The sequence below is a fragment of the Pteropus medius genome, unplaced genomic scaffold (genome assembly GCF_902729225.1).
Source record: "Pteropus medius unplaced genomic scaffold, Ma_sr-lr_union100, whole genome shotgun sequence".
NCBI classification, from domain to species: domain Eukaryota; kingdom Metazoa; phylum Chordata; class Mammalia; order Chiroptera; family Pteropodidae; genus Pteropus; species Pteropus medius.
The window spans coordinates 656,810-681,469 of record NW_024356247.1 but is presented as its reverse complement, the minus strand read 5'-3'; the positions used below and the strand labels follow the sequence as shown (position 1 = coordinate 681,469).

The window sequence follows — 24,660 nt, the reverse complement described above, 5'->3', positions numbered from 1 at the left end:
ATAAATGTCTAACCACTCTTTTGTATACCTGAAACTAATATTAAACAATATGTAACATCAACTGTAATTGAAAAAAATTTTGTGTTGGGAAAACTAGAAAGCCACACGCAAAAGAATGAAACTAGACTGCTGACCCCATACACAAAAAATAACTCAAAATGGACTTGCATGTAAGACCTCAAACAAAATACATAGAAGAGAACGCAGGCACTAAACTTATGGACCTCGGTGTCAGCGTGTGTTTTGTGAACTTGACCCCGAAAAGAAGAGGTGGAAAAGCAAAATAAACAAACCACAGCAACAACAACAACAACAAATTGGACTACTTCAAACTAAAAGCTTCTGCACAGAAAAGAAGCCATTGATAAAACAAAAAGGTGACCAAAATAAATGGGAGAAGATATTTGCAGATGATACCTCTGATATGGGGCTAACATCCAAATGTAAATTGGTAAAGCCATCATGGAAAATTTGTGGACGTTCGGCAAAAAAAATAAAAATAAAAAAAGAAAAAGAAAGAAGTCACAAATGGTCCAGCAATCCCACCTCTGGGTATACATTCAAAGGATAGGAAATTTGTATCTCAAAGAGATACCCAACTCCTATTCTCACTGCAGCATTATTCAGAGTCTTCAGTATATGGAAACAACCTACTGTCCATCAATGGATGGATGGATAAAGAAATGGGATGTTATATGGGTAGATGGATGGATGGATGGATGGATGGATGGATGGATGGATGGATAGATGGATAGATGATTGATTGATAGATAGAGATATAGATAGATAGATATAGATAACTAGATAGATGATAGATATTTTTCAACCATGAAAACAAGGAAGCCCTGCTGTTTGCAAAAACATGGATATACCTGTAGAACATTATGCTGAGTGAAATAAGCCAGACACAGCAAGACCAATACTGGATCTCGCCTACACGTGAAACCCAAAAGAAGTTGAACTCATAGAAGCAGAGAGTAGAAATGTGGTCGTCATGGACTGGATACCGGTGAAAGGGCACGATGTTAACGTTTTAAGATGATAAGTTATGGGGATCTGACATCACACGACTTGATGACTACAGTTAATAATGCTGTATTATATACCCGATAGTTGCTAAGATAGTACATCTTAAGTTTTTTTTCATCACAAAAAGCATGGTAACTATGATGAGATATCACCTCACGCCTGTCAGAATGGCAATCATCAAGAAAACAGATCAGGGTTGGTGAGGCTGTGGAGAAAAGGGAACCCTCGTGCACTGTCGGTGGGAATGTAAATTAGTGCAGCCACTACGGAAAACAGTATGGAGGTTCCTCAAAAAATTAAGAATAGAACTACCATGTGGCCCAGTGTTTCCACTTCTGGGCATATATCCAAAGGAAATGAAAACGGGTTACCAAAGAGACATACACACACCCATGTTTATTGCGGCATTAGTCACAGTAGCCAAGATATAGAAACATCAGTACCTGTGAAGGAATGAATGGATAAAGAAGCCGTGCTGTGTGTATAAATATATATACATAGATTTGGTATATGTGTGTGTGTACTACTTAGTCATGAGAAAGAAGGAAGCAACATGGATGAGCACATTATGCTAAGCGAGATAAGTTAGAGCAAGACGAATACTGTATGATCTCTCTTACATGTGGAATCTAAAAAAACACTAAAATATTAAAAGCAGAGCAAAACGTTGGTCACGAGGAGCTAAGGGGTGAGGGAATGAGAGAGATGTTGTTTAAGGGTGCATACTTACAACTAATAGATAAATAAGGCCCGGAGATCTAATACACAGTAGGTCGATTATAGACAACAGAACTGTATTATAAACGTTAAACTTGCTCAGACAGTAGATCTTAATTGTTCCCAACACTAGAGGACATTAAGTTATGTGATGTAATAGAGGTGTTAACCAACACTCCGATGGCAATCATGTTACAGATAGAGCAAATCAACATGTTGTACGTCTTAAACTTACAAAACGTTGCACGTCAAGTACAACATATGCGAGGTGAGGGATATATGAATTAGCTTGATTGTGGTGATCGTTTCACATATACATCATATATGTAAAGCAAATCATGTTATACACCTTAAATATATACAACTTTTATTTGTCAGTTAGATCTCGATAAAGCTGGAAAAACATAATGTTTGAGTATCTGTGTCAGAACCTTAGGGCTCAAATAATTGGGCTATTAAAATAAACACTGCAACCGAAATGACTCTGCATTTAATTATACCGTTAATTTAGTAATACAACCATGAGATTAAGTTAATCTGAAAAGAAACAGCAAAGCTCTTCTCCATTCAGGAAATGAACCGCACACATAACTGCGGATAAAGAACAGAGAGCAACGTTGTTGAAACCCTCTGCTCCCACACTGCAGTCGTACAGAATATGAATCAGCCATGGCTCTCAGCAAAACCACACGCTTCTTCATGATGTAGACATTTGGAAATCATTAAACAATGAGTATCAAATTCATAAATGTCGAAAGCTTGCTGTACTTGTATTATTGCACTTATGTCATTGAACGCGTATTGCTGCAATGAGAACATGACTTTCTTGGGGACAGAGCCCCTGTTTTGTCATTATTTTTATACTAAACTTGATCTAACACAAAGCAACTACTTGAGAAACATTTGTTCAATGAATTCGCCTCCTAATCAGTCTGTTTCAAGGCCGTCATCATCTCTGAAATTCTGCCAGTTCTTTTACAAAAATACATCTCTGATGATGTCATTCCATTGTCCCCGAACCTTTAATGGCTGTTCATAATGTGCTTTACGAAATTCTGTCCACGCATCGTGTGTGGGCTTCCTGTAAGGGACTTCGCATGGTGTTCTCGGCCTACATTCCCTGTCTCACAGTCTCCTCAAGCTATACTAGCTGTTTCTCGAACACTTTGGGACGTTACTACTCTGTGCCCTTGCAAATGATGTTCCCCTCAGTCTGAAAAGACCTCCGCTCTCCTGGGCCCGGCAAACTCTTTTTCATTATTAACGCTCAGCTTACATGGCACCCCTTTTGTAGCTTTCGATGTGTCCCGCATTTGTTTTTCTGTGCTAATACGTGTGCTCATTCTGAAAATGGACGAAGCTCAGGCAGGGGGAAGCGGGGAAGGGAAGGGAACGCCCTGCGCGGGGACTTCAGCCAAGCAGCTGCTGCAGCGCTACGTGGTAAGCGTATTATTCCAGCAGCAGTGGGAAGATGGGGTCGGATGGCTTTTAAGTCAGGAGATGCTCCGGTTCACATCTTGCATGCTGCGTGCATCTCATGGGTGCGGGGCCAGGGCGGGGACAAAGAAAGGGCCAGGAGCGGGGACCGGAGAGGCGACAAGCGCGGACGCAGCGCAGGCAGAGCGCGTGGGCGGGCCCGCGTCCCTGCCGCGCGGTTCTGCAGACGTCCGGCCCGCATCTGGGGCTTCGGCGAGCGGGTGGCCGCGGAGGCTCGGGGCGCGCCCAGCCTCGACCGGCGGACGGGTCGCCTTCCGCGGCAGCAGCGCCGGTCCCTCCCCGCCGTGACTCATGCTCCTCGCGCCGGGCGGCCCCACAGGTGCTACCGGCCCCGCCAGGCGGCCGCCGCCAGGGTAGGCAGTGGCGCGCCGCACCGCGCGCCCGCCCGCCGCCCAGCTGCCGTGCGGCCAGGTCCTCCCAGCGCCACCAGGCCTGCTCGGTCGATCTTCGAGCCGAAGATGCGGCGCGGCTGGAAGATGGCTCTGTCCTGGGGGCTGCGCTGCTGCCGCCGCGCGCTTTCCTGGGTGCCGGTGCTCGTGATCGTCCTGGTCGTGCTCTGGTCCTACTACGCCTACGTGTTCGAGCTCTGCCTGGGTAAGTGCAGCGGGCCCCGAGCGGGGGAGATCGTGCCCGGCGGCACCGTCTGCCCCACCCTCCGCACCCGCGGCCCCCGGGTCCTCAGCCCCACGCCGCGGCGGGCCTTCAGCTCCCCTCACAGCTTCCCACCTGCAACGTCCAGCCGCCCACAACATTTCTGGAACCGTCCCACGAGGGCCCCGCCACGTCGCCCTCGCTGACCACCCGGGGCTTCCTACATGTCTCTCGGGCTTCCCCACTAGCCCTTCCCAACGGGGCTCCCTTTTCTCATACACGACGACCACTTGTGCCTCCCGTTCTCGTTCTGAGGAACCCCGCCCCACCAAACTGAGGACACGGCATCCCCCGGACCCTTAAACGGTCCGCCGACATGACGAATCCCACCAGTGCATCCGACGAGGAGCCCCATTTCCCGCTCCCTCTCACGAGGAATCTCCAAGCACTTCCTGCACTCGCCGACTGCTTCTGCTCTTCCCAGCACTGGGACGCGATCTCGTGCAGCGGTCCCCTCTCGTACCGAAGAATCCCCATCCCCACGCTAAGGAGACTGCACTGATACTCACTGTCAGCTCGATACTACAAGCCCCCTTCCAGCGCCCTTAAACTTGCACCCTATAACGCTCCCTGTTCATCCAGTGTCAGATCGCAGTGCACCACTCCCTGCACATTAGGGCTCCTATCTGTCCTGTCGGACGGCCCTTCCCGAGTCCTTCCCAGACTGCTTATTTCTTCACACGACATTCTTCTCACCTGAGAAATTATGGTTAGGGTCCCGCTTTTTTAACCCCAGGATCTAAGTCCACTTATAACTTCCCTCCCTTACCTATGTGACGACGCAACACTCTGTTCCAGGTACACTGGGATTAACCAGGGAGGCAGGAGGTAACTCTTCTTCCAATATAGAATTTTCTTCTAATCGACCCTGGGCATCAGAGTTCGAATTTTCCTCATTTTTTTCTTAGATTTATTATGGAAAATGCACAAAGTTATTAAACAGATTCAATTAGTTGCCTTCACGCATACAAATTTTAGGCTACTTTTCTTTTGAATCTAAATCTGGAACTGAAGTACATTGAGTAGACTGTGCAATGACCGGTAAGTTTTTCTATTCTTAGACCTCGCCGCCTTGCTTTTTTGAATGATTGATTGAAGGGTTAAAAGTTCCGCTCCATTACTATGGTATGGACTTTGCGTCTAGGACCAATGCCATGTTATAAACACTATTAAACGTATTGTGCCGTTTTTTAAATACTGTCCTACGTGAGCTTTGCTAAACGATCATTTTAAAAATGAGTAATGATAACGGCTAACAATTAAATACTACTTAGTCTGTGCTAGTCAATGTTCTAAGTACTGTAGATATATCAACTCTCTTTATATTAACTCATTTAATCCTCACAATAACCATATAAGGCAGGTGCCATTACAGTCCCCATTATGCAGATGTGCGAACTGAGAAGCAGATGAACAAATGGAGGTAAAGACCAAGTTAGAATCAGTGCAAATAATCGGCTTCCTACAAGTTCTTCTTAAGCCATATAATAGTAAAAGCTGAAAGGAAACTTAGAGCTTATTTTGTTTTATTGAACATATTTTCAGAGTTTTTGTTACATGCCAGACACTGTTTTCAAATGATCTCTCTCTCTCTTTCAATCTTCATACTAACCCGATGAGGTACATACTATCATTATGCCCATTTTAAAGACAAGACAACTGAGGTACAGCAGAATAAGAAGTTGGCCTAAGGGTTACTAAGCTGGCAAAATAGCCAAGCTTGGATGGTAACCCAGGCAGCATGGCTCCACAGTCCATGCTTTAACCTCCACAGTATCTTAACTTTCTGCCTCCTCTCAACTAATACAGGTCAAAACTTGTGACTCACAGTACAAATGTAGCCTGCAGATGTATGTTATTTGGCCCGAACAATGTTTTCCTAACATTTTGCACCAGTTACCATTATTTAAAAAACAGGAGGGTAAAGTAGCCTTGACTTCCAGTTCTGGCTTCACCAGTCATCCTGTGATTTTTTTTTTTACTATCTTTAACAAGTGAGAGACCTGAGTTTCTTCAATCAAATTTCCCTAAAGTCACCTGTTTAGTAAATAATGGAGAATTGGATGTCAAGGCTGCCTGATACCAAAACAACACAACCAAACTAACAGATCTGAGTTTCAACAGGACTCAAAAAGTAATATTAAGGACTTAACTTCTTTACAGAAATAGAACCTGATGTCTTTCTCTCTGATATGAGATTAGAACTGAAGCCAAAAGTAGTGTTTTTGTCTTACAGTTCTCAGAGTTTGAACTCCACCATTTAGTAACTAGGAGACCTGGGGAAGGTTGAGAAAATTCTCTGTCAACATCAGTTACCTCACATGCACTTTATTTGTGTGGTCGTTCTTTCATACCACGAATATTTGCTTAGCACCTACTATATGCCATTACAGCATTGTCGTTATGAGATTTTAAATAATGATACATGAAAAGCATGTACCACAGTTGACAACACATTATAAGAGCTCATTAAATAGTAACTTGTTATTAATATTGGTTTGCTAGTAATCGAATAGTTTTAGACTTATATTCATAAGAGATATTTGCAGGTAGTTTTCTTTTCTTGTGATGTCTTTTTTTAGCTTGAGTGTCAGGGTAATGCTGGCCTTATAGAATGAGTTAGGAAGTATTCTTTTATCTTCAAATTTTTGGAAGAGTTTGAAAATGATAGGTGTTAATTCTTCCTTAAATATTTGGTACGATTCACCAGTGAAGCCTTCCGGTCTTGGCTTTGCTTTGTTGGGAGGTTTTTGATTATTGATTCAATCTTTTCGCTTAAAAGTCAGCTCAGATTTTCTCTTTCTTCTTGAGTTAGTTTTGTTGGTTTCTGTGTTTCTAGGAATTTGTCCATTTCACCTACATTATCTAATTTGCTGGCATCCAGTTGTTTCTACTATTATCATCCTTTCTATTTATGCAAGTTTTCTATCAATATCTCCACTTACATTTCTGATATTAGAAATTTTATTCTTTCTCTTTTTTTCCCCCTCACTCATTCTAGGTGATCTTTTCAAGGTCCCAAATTTCAGTTTTATTGATTCTGTTGTTTTCGTGTTCTCTATTTTGTTTTTTCTTTACTCGCTTTGTTACTATATCCTTCCCTCCGCTAGCTTTGAGTTCAGTTTGCTCTTCTGTTTTAGTTCTTTAAGGTATAAAGGTCATTGATTTGAGATTTGTGTTCTTTGATAATATAGGCATTTACAGACACAAATTTCTCTGTGAGTCCTGCTTTCACTGTATCCTATAGGATTTGGTATGTTGTATTTCGTTTTCGTTCATCTCTAAGTATTTTCTCCCTTGTTATTTATTCTTTGATCCACTGAATGTTTAAGAGCGTGGTATTTAATTTCCACATAATTTTGAATTTTGTAGTTTTCATTGAATTCTTAATTTCTGGTTTAATTCCATGTGTCAGAGAAGATACTTTGTATGATTTCAATCTTTTAAATTTACTGAGATTTTTTTTTTGTAGTGTAACCTATTAGATCATGTTCCATGTACATTTGAGAAAAAAAATGTGTATTCTTCTGCTCTTGGGTTCAGTTTTCTACATGACTTTTTAGGTCTAATTGGTTTACAGTGTTATTCACTTCTTCTATTTTCTTATTGATCTTCTGTCTAGTAGTTCTAGCCATTGTTGAGAATGGGTATTGAAGTTTTCAGCTAATATTTGAATTTCGTTTGCATCTCTCTTTGATTCTGTCAGTTTGCTTCGTATATTTTGGAACTTTATTGTTAGATATGTAGATTTTTATAATCGTTATGTCATCTTTATGGATTAGTCCATTTATCAATATAAAACATCCTCCGTTGTCTCTTGTATCCATTTTTAACTTAAGGTCTATTTTGTCTCAGTATAGCCACCCTAGCTCTCTTTTGGTTACTATTTACATGATATCTTTGAAAAACTGCCTTCCAAAGTGGCTGTAGCATTTTGCATTCCTATGGGCAATGAATGAGAGTTTCTGTTATGCCATACCCTTTTCTGCATTTGGCGTTTTCATTGTTTTAGAGTTTTGCCATTCTAATATGTGTATAGTGATAGCTCACTGTTTTACCGCGTTATTATTTGATATTTATTTTTAGTGTACTCATTTTGCTTTCCTTTAATTCCTTTTTCTATATGTACCTATGGATTTTTTCCCTAGTGTTTATTTTGTGTATTACAATTAACATGTTAACTTTATGTATTTGTCTTTTAAATCATATAGTAAATAAAAGAAGAGTGGAAAAACAAAAATACAATACTACATGGCTTTTATATTTACCTATGTAAATAGAAGTCTGATTCTTCGCTACTCCGGGTTTGTTTTTGCTTCCTGTTCTGAGTTGTTATTCACTTGTTCAGTTATTTTTTTCTATATTAAAGACTGTATTCTTTGTTATGTGTGGTCTCTAAAGTCTCTGTTCCTTGAACTTTGGATCAGTTAGTCATTTGATAGAGATTTCATGAATGCTTGTAGTCATAAAAGAAATAGTAAGGAAGAAAAAATATTCGCCTATACTTTGAAGATTAACTCTGTGCGGTGGCACAGACAAAAATGGAAATCTGACGAAGTCCATTCAAATCATTATTAAAAGGAGAATTTTTAAAGACTCAACAAAAACACCTGCAAATGGAGAAAAAGAGAAGGTACGACTGATGAAGAACCCAAGGAAATAGCCGCTAGAATATAGTTTCATTTGCTGGGTTTCCCTCCGTGTTTCTGACCCTTAAGTGTTTATCATTGTATATAAAAACTATCCTATTTAAAGCTTCTCGAGATTGAGAGCCACGCTTTGTAATTTCACCTTTCTTCAGCCCCTAGTACAAGTGCACGTAGATGTCGGTGGTGACCGGTAAAGACCGGTAGGCCTCAGTTCGTACAAATGACATTCTGACAAAAGTTTTGTATATATCGTGGTAAGCCAGCAGGAAATGATTGAGAAAGGCAGACACAGCACATGGAAAAGCCCTCGAGGCTGGAATCTAGTCCTAACTCTACCACTGACTTGCTCTATGATCTTGGGCAAATCATTTGATGCTACTCTAGCCCATTTTCCCATCTGTAAAACGAGACAGATAAACTAGAAAATTGCTAAAGTCTCTTTCACTTCTGAGATTGTGTGAAATCTTAGTTCAAATATAATAATAATGTTCATTTGACACTACATGCATTAACTCATTTAAATCTCAAGTAACCTTGTGAGGTAGGTACTGTCAGGGAAGTTGAGGATCTTGCCCAGGATCACAAAATAGTGTGACTGGGCTTCTGTCCCAGACAGTCTGACTTCAGAGCTGGCATGCAACTTCCACACTATATATTACCTCTAAATATACAAGAGGTGCTTGGTATTTAAAGACATTGGACAGTGAATACTTTGAGAAAATGAATAATCATCTCCTTATTAATCGGCTTTTCAGATCTTACTACCATGTTTTATAGCTTTAGTGTTTCCATTTGCTGTTTTTTAAAAAATCAAGTTATACTCGTATTTGTTGAATGAGTAGAAATTCTTAACTACTCAAGGTTTAAGATGAAGGAAGATAGCAAATGATAGAATTTAATCTTTGCCCTCCCTTATCTCAGCAGGCTGATGAGTCCCTAAAGTACCACAGACTAAATTGCTCAAAAATGATGCTATGGAAAAATGGATTAGAAAATTATGTTTTAAAATGTCACTAATTTTGACCTTTTCCTCTTTTTCCACAGTAACTGTTTTGAGCCCAGCAGAAAAAGGTAAGAGGGTACGGTGAATTATATTGGGGGGACGGTATCTCTCTTTCTATCTAAAAGTGAGTTACATGAAAGCCTATAATTTGAGCAACTTTCCCAGGAATACACAGAAGTGAAAAGTTTAGGACGATGGTTTTTAAGAAATTTACCCAGAGGTTGGAGCAAAACACATTCTCAGTGGCCCCTTTGGCTATAGGACAGGAATTGAAAGTTACCAGGATTTATGATAGAGAAGGGCACAGAGAGCCACTCTGTTGGCCATAGTGATCCTAGGCTCTCTCTTGGTTCATCACTGTTTTCCTAGATACCTTGCCTTTTTTTAAATCCAAATCATCCCCTCTTCAAGGCATGGACTAAGGCTCTACTGGGGGCTCTTAAGGGCTAAGTCCTTCGCCCTCACTTTTTCAATATATTTATTGTACTACTCTCCACTTCTCATCCCCATCTTGGCTTGGTCTGCAGTTTATTCTACCATTCTAAAGATATTAAGGTATTTTCCATTAAAAATGTATAAGTGAAGCACGAGTTTTGACAAACCTTTAGCTTTACATTATTTTATCAGGCATAATCGTAAGTGTTTATGTAGCCACTTTACATAGCCACTTTCAATTCTCACTTCATGGGAATTAATTTTAATTCATTAACTACATAGCATTCATATTGTGCCATTTTAAATCTCCTGTTTGCTGTTACTCATTTAACAGAGGTGTTGACTATAAAAGCCACAGAGCAGAGTGGCGGGAAGACAGTAGACCGCAATAGTTAAAAGTATGAGTTCTGAAGATGAACTGTTTAAATTCAAATCCTGGCTTCACTACATCCTAGTAAATTATTTTACCTTCTTTGTGCTCATTTTATTCATGTGTAGAATAGAAATAATAATGCTTCCTAGCTCATAAAGTTGTTGTGAAAATGTAATGAATTAACGCATGTAAAGCATTTACAGTAGTGTTGAGTAAAGCACATATGGGTTACCCTTTAAATGCTTGCTACTATTATTATAGCCTTAAAGCAAGTCTTGAGTTGCTTCTTATTCTTATGTATGGTTCTTAAGGTCAAAGATTACATATATATAACTTTCCACAATAAGCTTTCAAGAGAAATTAGGTGGGGGTTTAGATAGTGCACTTTCATAATAGGAACAATGACAAAAATATTGTTATTACTGGAAACTATAATTTATTGTGCCAGGTACCCTCCTAAGTATTGTATATATGTTGTCTCCTTCAATATTTACATCAACACAATGATGTAGACACACTTATGTCCATTTTAATGAGAAAGAAACTGTAATGACAAAAAACTTCTCTAACCTGGTGAAGGAAATAGACATACACGCCCAGGAAGCACAGAGAGTCCAAAGCAAGATGAACCCAAAGAGGCCCACACCAAGACACCTCATCATTAAAATGCCAAAGGTTAAATTCAAAGAGATTCTTATAGCAACAAGAGAAAAGCGGTTAGTTATCTACAAGGGAGCTCCCATAAAACAGTCAGCTGATTTCTCAACAGAAACTTTGCAGGCCAGAAGGTACTAGCACAAAATGTTCAAAGTGATGAAAACCAACGATCTACGACTAAGACTACTATACCCAGGAAAGCTATCATTTAGAACCAAAGGACAGATAAAGAGCCTCCTGGGCAAGAAAACGTTAAAAGAATTCATCACTACCAAGCCAGTATTACAGGAAATACAGTAACTTTTTCTTGCCCAGGAAATGTTAGAGGGACTTCTTTAAGAAGAAAAAAGGAAAAAAAAAAGAAAAAATATATAATTAAATAGCAAGAACTATATATCTATCAACAATTACCATAAATGTAAGTGGATTAAATGCTCCAATCAAAAGATAGGGTCGCTGAATGGATAAGAAAACAAGATCCTTACATATGTTGCCTCCAAGAGACTCACATCAGAATGAAAGATACACACAGACTAAGAGTAAAGGGATCACCTAGAGTGTATTGTGCTGAGTGGAGTAAGTCAGACAGAGAAAGACAAATATGATATCACTTATATGTGCGCTCTAAAGACAAAATAAATGAACCAAAAAACTGAAAACAGACTCATACAGAGAACAAACTGGTGATGGTCAGATGGAGAGGGGTTAGGGGGATGAGTGAAAAATGGGGAAGGGATTAAGAGGTACAAATTGGCACTTTTTTTTTCTACAGTAGAAAAGTTTTATTAGAAGGGAAAGTACACTTCCAGACGTGGAGGCAGGCCTGAGCAAGAGAAGCGTGGCTCAGAAGGCCCAAACTGGTACTTTTATTGGTAGTTACAAAATAGTCATGTGATGTAAAGTACAGCAGAGGGAATACAGTCAGTAATATTGTAGTAACTATGTGCAGTGTCACATGGGTACCAGATTTATATGTCTAATCACTGTGCTGTACACCTGAAACAGCTGGCTAAACCTTGGAACCAGCTCTGAAGAAAAATCTCATGTTCTCCTAGTGGATAGCTAAATCATGGAGACAACTCTTGAGCAATTGTATTCTCGTGACCTATCCTTAGCTCTTTGACTACAATCTATGGGCCTCTAACCCCGTTCTCACCAAACACTCCCTCAAATAGCTGAGAGACAAGGTGTAGCTTTTCGTTAGAGCTTATAAAGCAATGAAAGCGAAGTAAGGCTCTCAAATATTAGTGTCGACACCTCATTGCTAGGTGTCATACTCAAAGGGAGAAGTGACTGTCTGGGTGACAAATTTACTCTCGATCATAATCTGGGGATTTCTAGCTTGAGCCAAAATTGGATTTGAGTGAGGGCTCTTTCAATTGCTAAAACTACAGTAGCCGTTCCTATCTGAATAACAGGATGCAGTTGAAAGGTACGCCCCTCCCCCCATTACCCCATCACCCAGGCCAATGCTTTTGGTCAATTTATACAAAAGATATTACAGAAAATAGTGTCTTTTAAAACTAAACAGCTTCCAACAATATCTTTTAAGGAAAAGAGGTATGTTAGATAATTGCCACAGTGACAGCCATAGCATTCATTATTAGTCACACAAGAACGTGTATGCATGCGCGCCCATGCACACGCACACGCACACGCACAATCACTCACTTCCCATTAGTCCCTGGGAGCGACACCTAGAAAAGGCAACTTTTCTAGCTGGCTGAAGAAGTTGGTAATAACAACTTTATGCTACTTCCACCATGTAGTTTCAGATTCCATAATTTATCAAGGTGTTTCTAAATCATTTATTTCGGGAAAAAAGCTCAAGTAGTAATTCTCATTTCAGAAGCTATTCCTAGAATGGGATATTGACAGTGCAACACAGCGACTCGATTCAGAACGACTGCATGTGTAGATGGACTTTTCTCTGGGACTTGGTCATGTTCCCTATAGCTGATTTCTGCTCCTGAAAACCTTTTCATATTGTGGAAAGTAAAAAAAAAAAAACACTTGAAAAGCTTCTGGCTTTCATATGGTAATCACAGCTCCAGCAGCTTCTGGGATCACATGACTGTGATCGCTACCAGATAAGCAAAAGGCTCTACTGTGCCAGCTTGCTCCGAAAAGATGTTTCCCCACTTCATTTCAAGGTCATTGAGTAGTGGCAGTTCACGGATACAGTTCACTAGCTGTCTGATCTCTCTAGTTATCTGAAATCTTACTTGAGCACCACACCTGAAAAGAAAGACTCAGTGTCCCTGCAGTTTGTAAGAATGATTATTCTAGATAGTAATTCTAGATAGGAAATTGAGAATCATGGGGCCTATCCATAGTTCAGTAGTACTCAGCGCGGGCTGGAAGGTGGCGGCGATGTGGTGAATTGCCTGCCCGGCATGTTGAAGAGGAGCTTCCTCCTTGGGACACAGGCCAAACAACCGAAGAGCTCTAAGACCCTGTTTCTCATGGTTCATGTGTCTCAGAATCGCCTGGGGGACTTGCTAGATTCTTGGACTCCACCTCAAACTACTGATTCTGAATCTTTGTGTAGAGCTTGGGAATTTGCCTTCTGATAATCTCCCTAGTTGATTTAAATACACACTGAAATTTGAGAGCCACTGTTCTGAGGAAAAGAGCTCTGGACCAGAAGTGAGGAAAGCTGAATTCGGTTCCATTTCTTCTACAACTTTGCTGGGTAACCCTGATGAAGTCACTTACCTCTCTGGGCCTCAGTTACCTGTCTATAAACTGAAGAGGTTGAACTAAATGATCTCTATGTTCTTGACTTTCTCTAAGATTTTTATTAAATCTAATGTATAGTTCCTGTTCTGCCGATCTACTGAATGACTTTAGCTTGGCCATTTAATCTCATGTTCCACCCATCTATAGAAAAGTACTCATAACTTCTGTGAAAGCTTAGAATACAGGAGTGGGAGCCAGCTGTTGCCAGCTTCATGATTAGACCGGTTATGAATTAGTAGTATGACCTGAAACAAGTTACAGTCCCACAGTTCCCATCCCAATCATTGGAACAAAAAATAAATATCTTTAAAATATTACCAAGTGTAACAGTTTAGTTCTCACTATTCAGGTGATCCAAATTGCTGAAGCTTATTACCTTTGAAGTACACAATGAGAGGGTAAACATAACATTATTTTTCTTAATTTCTTTGTAACCAAAGGTCCCATATTCCCATTCCATACTGAAGGAACGGGGGTTAACATATGTCCCTTCTAACCTAGATAGTTATGGAATCTTCCCTGTATAAACTTCATGAAGTCAAAGAAACAAAAACAGTAACGATAACACACAAAGAAACATTTTAAAAGCCCCGCCTAGGATAAAAAAGTTGTAATAACACTTCACGAGGGCAAGGCAATGGAGGAAGTCACTCTCATTCATTGGTGATGAGATTGTAAAGAAAACTTTTTTTAATGGCAGTTTGGCAATATCTACCAAAAGGCCTAGGTTTGAGCCTAGCAATCCCACTTAAGGGAATTGATCCTATAGATATTTTCAGTCCATGTGCCAATGATATATATACAAGGTTATTCATTACAGCATTATTTGTATTAGCCAGAGGAGGAGGAAAGCACCGTTCCCATCAGAGACAGTCTGGCCAAGTAAATTATGGTACATTCGTGCAATGGAACCCCGTGCAGCTTTTTAAAACGAGACTGAGGAAGCTCTCTCTTTCCGAGTCATATTAAGTGAATGATCTCCAACTTACAGCAAGCGAAAAAGAAATGAGGTAAAAAACGGTGTGTTTGGAATACTGCTATTTGTGTGAAAAAAAGCACACCGTTTTGGTGCTTTTAAATGTATAAAATCTGAAAGAATACGGAATAAAGTTGTGCACTGACATTTCTTGCTTCCAGGGAACTAGGTGCTTGAGGGACGGGGACAGAAGGAAGACTTTTCATTATTTTATACCTTCAAATTTTTGAACCTTGTGGATGGATGTATTACCTTTCAAAAGAAACACAACGAAAAAATTTTAATATTAGAAAAATTCCATATGTGTTATGTTCATATAAACATATAAACATATAAAAATAAGAAGATCTGGAATGATACACATCAAACACCAAACCAAACAGGGATTATATACCTTAGGAGGTAGAAGTGGGAGATTAGATGTATGTGTAGGGTGGACATTTACTTTTTACTTTATGTTGCTTGAATTTTAAAATGAGATTTCACAATTACACAAATCAAGCACATAAAAAGAAATCTTTTACCAGAGGGCTAGGAGCACTGGACCAATTTTTTTCAATTCAGTCATATATGTGTGAGAGGCTCAGCCCCGTTAACTTGGTCGTAACATCATTCCCTTGAGTCTGTCTGATGGATTTAAATAATAAGAACTTACCATGCAAGAACTCAAAATGAAACAGTAATCTGACCTTCAGTCTTATAATGACGTCTGTGGAGAATACTGAGATTTCCCATATCGGTAGAGCTATTAGGGGGCAAATGGTATAAAAATAAGTGAGGAGCCACTTTTATAATCGTCTCAACGGTACAATGCATGATTCAAAAGTGTGTAGTCTTTGAGACTACTGAAAAGAACTTACGATTTAGAGTCAGAAGTCCTCTGTTTAAAATCTGGTTACGTTATGTAGTTAGTACCCGTGTGGCTTCGCATAATCCACTACCCCTATAGTTAATCGACTATCCCTATCCTATTACCTATCTCACAAATTAATTGAAAAAATAAAATGAGATAATAGTATCAAAGCACATTGTAACTCTGTAGTGCTATGCAAATGCTATCATTCTCATCTCATCAGTACTCATAGTGACAAAGATAATGACCACTGGCTACAGTAGCTTCCCTGACAGTATCATAAACAATGTTTTCCCTTTAGTCCCAGAATCAAATGGCAGCTTTTAAAACATGCGTCTTCCGTAAGGTAGTTCTATTTTTAATGTTTTGAGGAAACTTCCAGCTGGTTTTCATAGTGGCTACACCCATCTGCATTCCTCCCAGCAGCGTATGAGGGTTCTTTTTCCTCCACATCCCCTCCAGCACTCGGTCTTTGGGTCATAGGATATGCCTATGATCAATTTCAGTAGGCTATTTTTAAAAGTTTTCCAAATCTCAGTCTTTATTTTTTAATGACACTTGATCTTTGATTTACTGGTGATAGCCATTCTGACAGGTGTGAGGCGATATCTCTTTGTGGTTGTAATTTGCATTTCCCTGATGATTAGTGATGTTGAGCATCTTTTATATCTGTTGGCCATCTGTATGTCCTCTTTGGAGAAACGCCTATTCAGGTCCTCTGCCCATTTTTTAATTGGATTGCTTGGGGTGGTTTTTTTTTTGTTTGTTTTTTTTTGGTGTTGAATTTTATCTGTCCCTTTTTAAATTGGATTGCTTTTGTTTGGGTTGAATTGTATGAGTCCTTTATAAATTTTGGATATTAACTCCTTATCAGATGTATCATTGGCGAATATTTTCTCCCATTTGGAAGATTGTCTTTTTGATTTGTTGACGGTTTCCTTTGGGTTTAAAATTTGGCATTATAAATTGTTTCTGTCACTGTGTGGGACAAAGTAAGAATTAATATTTCATAGTAATACAAAAATACTTGGTAATAGGAAAACAAAATAGACATTTCTTGTTGAGATCTATGTCTTTCTGAACTCTTAGAAATGGACAAAAAGACAGTGTAAATACTTTTTTTTCTTAAATTTCAGTTATCTACCTCATATTCTACCATGCCATCTTTGTGTTCTTTACCTGGACCTACTGGAAGTCTATTTTTACACTGCCACAACAGCCAAACCAGAAGGTAAGAATATTGGTTACTTCATAAAGGCTAAAAAGAGAGGAAAGCGGATATGCCAAAAAGGCCGAGAAGAGGGCAAAAAGAGGAACAAAAAACTTTCCATTACAAAAGAGAGATTCAGGGTAATCTTTAAAAAGGACTTAGGGATAAAGGTAAATAAAGGGTAGGATTGTCTATTGAAAGAGTTCTTGAATTCACCAGCCATGGATAGATATATTGAAAACTAGGAAAGCACTACATGCAGTGGTAATATAATTAGAGAAATGAGAACCCACTTGGATTCTGAAACCTCGTCTTGTTCAATTCTACAAAACTGCATTAGTTTAGAACTCGGTGAGACTCTGGAAGACCACTTTTAGGAAAAAAGCTACAACAGTTAAATCGATCATTTTCAGTTTATAATTGGGGGGGATCATTTTGTAAGCTACAGAATTGTCTAACCACTATACTATACACCTGAAACTAATATAATATTGGATGTCTACTGTTATTGAAAAAAACAAACAAAAAGAAATAGATAACACGTAAAAGCATATATATCTATTGGAGAAATATAATTTTTAACTAAAACTTCACCTCAAAGAAATAAAATAGCATGAAAAAATAAAATACTTAAGAATTAACTTAACTAAGAGGGTGAAAATCTTATACACTAAAAACTAAAAAAAATTTCCAAATACAATTAGAAACAAATAAATGTAAATATGTCCCAATTTCATGAATTGGAAAAGATAATGTTAAAGATGTCATTACTACCCAAAGTAGTTTACAGATTCGTTCTAATCTCTGTCAAAATCCCAGTGATGTTTTTTTCATAAATAGAAAGATTCCATCCTAAAAATCATATGGAATCTCTAGAAACCCCAAGTAGCCGAAACAATCTTGGAAAAGACAAAGTTAGAGGTGTCACACTTCCACATGTCTAAACTTACTGCAAAGCTACAGTAATCGAAACAGTGTGGTACAGACACAGAGACTAATGGAAGAAATTGCCAAGAAAGAAACCCTCACACATATGGTCAGAGGATTTTTTGAATAGAGTACCAAGGCCACTCAATGGGGAAAACAGTCTTTCCAACAAATGGTGCTGGGAAAACTGATTATGCGTATGCGAAATAATGAAGGTGGACCCTTACCTTACACCATAGACAAAAGTAAACTCAAATGGATTAAAGACCTAAACCTAAAAAGCCAAAACTATAAAACCCTTAGAAGAAAACATAGGAGATAAGGTTTATGACATTGAATTTGGCAAGTATTTCTTGGATTTGACACCAAAACAGAATTGAAAATAGATAATTGCACTACTTCAAAATTTAAAACTTCTGGACATCAAAACACAACCAACAGAGTGAAAAGGCAACATATAGAATGGGAGAAAATATTCACAAATGATATATCTGGCAAGGGGTTAAATGTTCAGAATGTAAAAGAACTATTGTAACTCTACAAGGAAAAAACCCCAACAACCTGATTTTTAAAATGGGTGAAGGACTTGAATAGACATTTTTTTAAAGAAGATGAACATATGACCAACAAAGATATGAAAAAATACTCGACATCATTAATCATTGGGGAAATACATGTCAAAACTACAATGAAATACCACTTCGTATCCATTAGGATGGTTACTCTTTTTTTAGTTTTAACGTAGGTAACTATTTTTTTAATTAAATTTATTGGGGTGACATTGGTTAATAAAATTATATAGGTTTCAAGTGTACAATTCAATAATATATCATATGTATATTGCATTGTGTGTTCACCACCCCAAGTTAAATTTCCTTCCATCACCACATATTTGACCACCTTACTCTACCTGCCCTCTCTCCCTTCCCCTGGTAACCACTAAACTGTTGTCTCTCTCTGAGTTTTTGTTTGTCTTGTTCGTTTGTTGCTTTCAGTTTTATATCCTACATATGAGTGAAATCATATCATTCTCAACTTTTCCTGTCTGGCTTATTTCACTTCACATGATTATCTCAAGATGTATCCGTGTTGTCACAAATGTCAGTGTTTCATCTCTTCTTATGGCTGAGTCACATTCCATTGCATATATGTACCACGGCTTCTTTACCCAATCGTCAATCGATGAACACCTCAGTTTCCATGTACTATTTTTTTTTTTAATGTGGAAAATAGCAAGTATTGGCAAGGGTATGGAAAATTGGAACCCTTGTGTGATGGTGGGAATGTATAATGGTTCAGTTGCTGTGAAAATAGCATGATAGTTCCTCAAATAGTTAAAAATAGGACTACCACGTGATCCAGCAATTCCACTTCTAAGTACATACCCCAAAGAATTAAAAGCAGGATATCAAAAAGACGTCTGTACACAATTATTCAACATTTGTTCATAAATTATTCACAATAGCCAAAGGTGGAAAAAACTCAAGTCATCATCAACAGATAGATGAATGGGTAAACAAAACACGATATGTACATACCATGGAATATTATTCAGCTTTAAAAAGGAAGGACATTCTGACACATGCTACAGCAGGGATGGACTTTGAGAACTTTATGCTAAGTGAAATAAGCCAGTCATAAAAAGACAAATACTGTATAACTGCACTCATGGGAAGTACTTAGAGTAGTCAAATTCACAGGGACAGAAAGTAATATGGTGGTTGCTAGGAGCTGGTGGGAAGTGGTGATGGAGAGTATGGAATTTCAGTTTAGAAAGATGAAAAAGGACTGAAGATGGATGGTGGTGATGGTTACACAACAATGTGAATGTACTTAAAGCCACTGAACTGTGTACTTAAAAACAGTTTAAATGGTTGAATGTTGTTGTGTATATTTATCACAAGAAAAAATGGATCAAGACCAAAATGTAAGACCTTAACCTTTTAAACTCTTAAAAGGAAACATAGGGAAACATCTTCATGACCTTGCATTTGTCAATGGTTTAGATGGGACACCATCAGCACAGGAAACTAAAGAAAAATTAGATAAATTAGACTTTATCACAATTTAAAACTTTTGTGCATCAAACAAAACTATTAAGAAAGTGAGAAGACCACCCAAACAATGGGAGAAAATATTTGCAAATCATATATCTCATAAATGCCAAGTATCCAGAATATATAAAAATTCTTAAAACTCAACAACAGAAAGACAAACAACCCAATTAAAAATGGCCAAATGACTTAAATAGACATTTCTTTAAATGTCTATTTAAAGCACATGAAAACAAGCCCATGAAAAGATTAGTCAACAGAAATGCAAATCGAGACCACAATGAGATACCACTTCACACTCAATATGATTGAAAAGAAAGGAAGGAAGGAGGGTGGGAGAAAGAGGGAGAGAGTGTGGGGAGAGAGAGAAAGATGGATAAGGAGGGAGGGAAAGACAGATAAGGAGCCAGGGAGGGAGGCAGGGAGAGAGAAAGAGAAAGAAAGAGACAGACAGATAGACAGGAAGGAAGGAAGGGAGGGAGGGAGGGAGGAAGGAAGGAAAAAGGAAAGTGGAAAATAACAAGTGTTGGTTTGGATGCTTAGAATCCTGAATCCTCAGACATTGCTACTGGGAATGTGAAATGGTGTAGCTGGTGTAAAAAACAGTTTTGTGGTTCCTCATAATGTTAAACATAGAATTACCATATGATTCAGCAAGTCTTCTCCTAGGTATATACTCAAAAGAATTGAAAACAGGCATTTGAACAAATGGTTAGAAACAACTGTTTTTAAAGCATTATTACTATAACCAAAAAGTTTAAAAGCACCCATATTATACATGAATAAAATGAATAAATCAAGCGTAGTATGTCCACACAATGGAATGTTATTCAGCCATAAAAAGGAATGTGTTACTGATACACGCTACAACAGGGACGAACCTTACAAATACAATGCTAATTGAAAGACACCAGACACCAAAGGCCCATATTGTTTGATTCTACTTATATGAAATATCCGGAAAGGAAAATCCAATGAGAGAGGAAGTAGATTAGTGGTTCCAGGGTCTGGGGATGCAGAGAATAGGGAATAACTGCCTAGTGCATATGGGGTTTCCTTTCGGGGCACTGAAAATATTCTGAAACTAGATAGTGGTGATGGTTGCACAGCCCTATGAATGTACTAAATGCAACTGAATTGTACACTATCAAATGTGTACTTTCAAATGGAATTTTATGTTATATGAATTTTAACTTCATAAAAATAATTGTCCCCTTCACACTATTTATGAAGCTTGTAGGCCAGTAGAAAGAATGAGCGGGTGAGAACTGTGTAGGCCTAAACTGGGTGAGGTGATGACAGGATTTAGACAAGCGCAGCAAATGTGTAATGTTTAAGACCACATCTTCATCATTTTTAATTGGTCAAAAGAAAAGGTGAGTCTTTGGGGCTTATTTAATAGCCACAATATCGATTTTTCTAATACCAAGTATATCCCAATCTATCACTTATTGTCCCATCCAACATGCATTTACTGACTCATTGCATTCTAATCCTCGAAAAGGCTTAATTAGTGCCAGAAATTGGGTATCCAGGCATGGCATCCTATCCCAAACCAAAGCCAATTTCTTGAATAACCGCAAAGTTTTCATCACATACAAGCAGTAACAACTCTGCCTCTCCCTTTCAAGCAAGTACAGTGTACCACAAGAAGTTATATTCCCAAAGACATCCCCCAAATTAAAGGGCTGCCCCGATGTGCTACTTTTAATTACCAGAATTAAAAAGAATTGTTAAAAACTTCATTTTTTTGAGTCAGTCGGTATAATTTTATTTAAGAAAAAAAAAAACAGTTTTATATTAAATTTGCGTTATTTAGTTAACTATTTTATAACATTGATTTATAGTCTTTCGGTTGGGAAAATTCTTAGTTGTGTGCATCTGTCCACTTCATCACAGAACCCTTAGCACCCTGGGCTCCCACCCACTAAACGACCATAGCGCACCACGTTTCTCCTAATAACCCAAAGTGCCCCTACACATCTCTGCATGCCCCGGGCAGAACTCAGTTCTCATTCTACTGAAGGGTGGCATGACACCACAAAGATGCACCGCTAGGTATGTTTCTTAAAAATAGAGTGATTTTACTGATTTCCAATTTTTAAAGTTACATACATTTAAGTTATCTTAAGTATTTTATTATTAGTTTTATTACTTTATTGATGTATAACATACATACTCTAATCCAAGAATAAAGCTGTAAAGAATATAATTCGATGAATTTTTACCTATTTATACACTCTTATAATCGTCATCCAGGTTAAGATTTTGAGCATTTCTAACACCTCAGAAATCTCCTGTATGCCCCTTCCCAATCGACCTCCTCTCGGAGGTAACCCCCAATCTGACTTCCATCACCATAGATTAGCTTTGCCTATTTTTGAACCTCCCGACGGAAGAATCATAGTTTGCACTATTTCCTGTAAGCCTTTCACTCAATACGTTTTCCAGATTCATTCATGTTGACATATCTTTCATTTGTTCATTCCCTTTTACGGCTATTAGCTATTCCCTTTTATCACAGTTGGTTTATCCATTCATCAATTGAAGGACACTTGGGTTGTTACTATTTTTTTCTATTATGAACAAAGCTGCTATGAACATTATACACGTCTTTCGGTACGCACGCACACGCACACACCGATTTCTCTTGGGTATATAATTAGGAATGGAATCGCTGAGTCATAGGACGGGCACATATTTAGCTTAAGTACATAATGCCAAACAGTTTTCTAAAGTGGCTCTGTAAATTTACACTCCCACCAAGATCTTCTGTTCATCAAAATGCTTCCATAAAGGAAGTAAAAAGAAAAGCCACAGACTGGTAGAAAATACTCAGCAAAGGACTGGCGTCCAAAATATATAAAGAATTCCTACAAATCAATACACAAAAGACAAACAACCTCGTTCTGTTTTAGTGGACAAAAGGCTCGAATAGGCATTTCACAAGAAGATACTCGAATGGCCAATAAATTTATGAAAAGCGGAGTGTGAATTAAAATCACAGTAAGATACCACTTCACACTTTCTAGAATGGTTGAAATTAAAAATATGGGCAATATCAAATATTTTTAATGACTTAAGAAACTGGACTTGTAATTACTTGTTACTATCTAGCACTTTTGCACTAACTCGTGAAGTTAGTATTATTGCCTCTATTTTATAGATAAGAAACTTAGATAGAGAGTGTCTGATTTTCAAAAGTAATTTTTTAACTATTAAGTGGCAGAGATGAGGTGTAAAGGCAGAACATCTGAACACAGATCCTTCTCTTTTTCACCTCTGCCTACGCTTTGGCCCAGACAGAAGAAAGCTTTCGAGTCTGTATTACTTTGGAAAATGGTTGGCATCTTTTGCAAGATTAGCAAAGTATGGCACAAACACGGCAATAAGCGCCATACCAGCCCAAACATTTCTGAAATAGCAAGAAAATCCAAATTTTTACTCATTTGCCAGATTAGGACATGCAGATAATGTTGCAAGCAGTCTCATCCGGATTCTCCAAGAATGTCACCTATGAAAAATACTCACAACTTAATAACAAGCTAGTTAATCATTGACAGGGTCCTGGCAGCAAGGTGTCCACATCTGAATGCAACATCATATTGTGGTATGATGGAGGCGGGAGGGCATGAGTTTGGAGTAAGGTGAACTGGGTTTGGGGCTTAGCTTTGCTACTCTTAGTTGAGTGAAATGTAACAATGCTCGAGGTACTTAATCTAAGTTTTATTTTATTTATAAAACAGTACCACCCATCACACGGAGTTATGAAGATAGAGATAAAAGTCAGATGAGATCATTGAGATAATTATCCAGAGAAAGTTATAAGCCAAATAGGTACCCGGCTTTCAAGGGTAGATAACAAATATTTTCTTCTCCATAACTATTGTTTTTGTTTTTAATTTTTTCCTGTCACCCTTGGAAAATAAAGTCTTGCTTCTGACTTCTGCTTCCAGTTCCACTTGTCCTATACAGACAAAGAACGCTATGAAAATGAAGAGAGACCTGAGGTCCAAAAGCAGATGCTTGTTGATATGGCCAAGAAGCTACCAGTGTACACGAGAACCGGGAGTGGAGGTCAGTTCATCTCAAGTCAAATGGACGGCTAGATTAGCAAGGCTCTCAGAAAGCCTGGGTCATATATATCCTCAGCCTAGACCCTTTTTTCTCCTCTCTTCTGGAAAACACTAGAGAGTTTTTTCTGAACATTTCCTTATAAAAATTTTCAAACATAGATCCAAGATGGGAGAATTGTACACTAAACATCTGTATAGCTGCCACTACAGCCTACCACTAACATTTTACTATTTTGCTGTATCACACATTTGTCCACAAATCCGCCCCTCTATCCATCGTCCACACGGCAATCTTATTTTTTGGTGCGTTTTAAAGGAAGTAGCAGATATCAGTACATATCCACCTAAATATTTTACCGTTATTTTCTGGGTGAAATATACATATAAAAACACGCACAAATCTTAAGTGTACCATTCAGTGTTTCCGCAGATGTACACACCTGTGTCAGCAAAACCTCTGGAAACATTTCCACATGCCAGAAATTTCTCACATGCTCCTTCCCAGTAAATCCCACCACCGCCATCAAAGACGACCACTATTCTGCTATTTCTCCACCATAGATTACTTTTACCTGCTCTAGAATTTTACATAAATGGATTCATACAGTATGGATTAGATATCCAGTCTCCAACTGGCTGCTTACTATTCACTACTTACTATTCCCCGGACTCTTGAAGCATTCGTTTGTAGTCGCCACAACACAGAGTAATAGAGAAGGCTTCTCTGAAGAAATGTCATTTGGTCTGAGACCGGAATAATAAAGAGGAACTGTAAGTACAAAAGGCCCCGGGACAGGAGCAAGCTTGTTGT

At 38.6% G+C, this 24,660-nt stretch overlaps 1 protein-coding gene across 2 annotated transcripts in view; it reads left to right on the top strand.

Moving 5' to 3' along the window:
* The first annotated feature begins 3,597 nt into the window (after nucleotides 1–3,597).
* Nucleotides 3,598–24,660, top strand: part of ZDHHC15 (zDHHC palmitoyltransferase 15) — a 52,247-nt gene continuing 31,184 nt past the window's right edge. The window contains exons 1-4 of one of the 2 annotated variants that reach the window (XM_039859984.1): nucleotides 3,598–3,837; nucleotides 9,588–9,614; nucleotides 16,719–16,813; nucleotides 23,730–23,850. In XM_039859984.1, coding sequence (XP_039715918.1) covers nucleotides 3,702–3,837; nucleotides 9,588–9,614; nucleotides 16,719–16,813; nucleotides 23,730–23,850 — 379 coding nt within the window. In that variant the 5' untranslated portion in view covers nucleotides 3,598–3,701. Of the gene's footprint in view, nucleotides 3,838–9,587; nucleotides 9,615–16,718; nucleotides 16,814–23,704; nucleotides 23,851–24,660 lie in introns of both variants that reach the window. The other variant, XM_039859985.1, reaches the window with a different exon arrangement.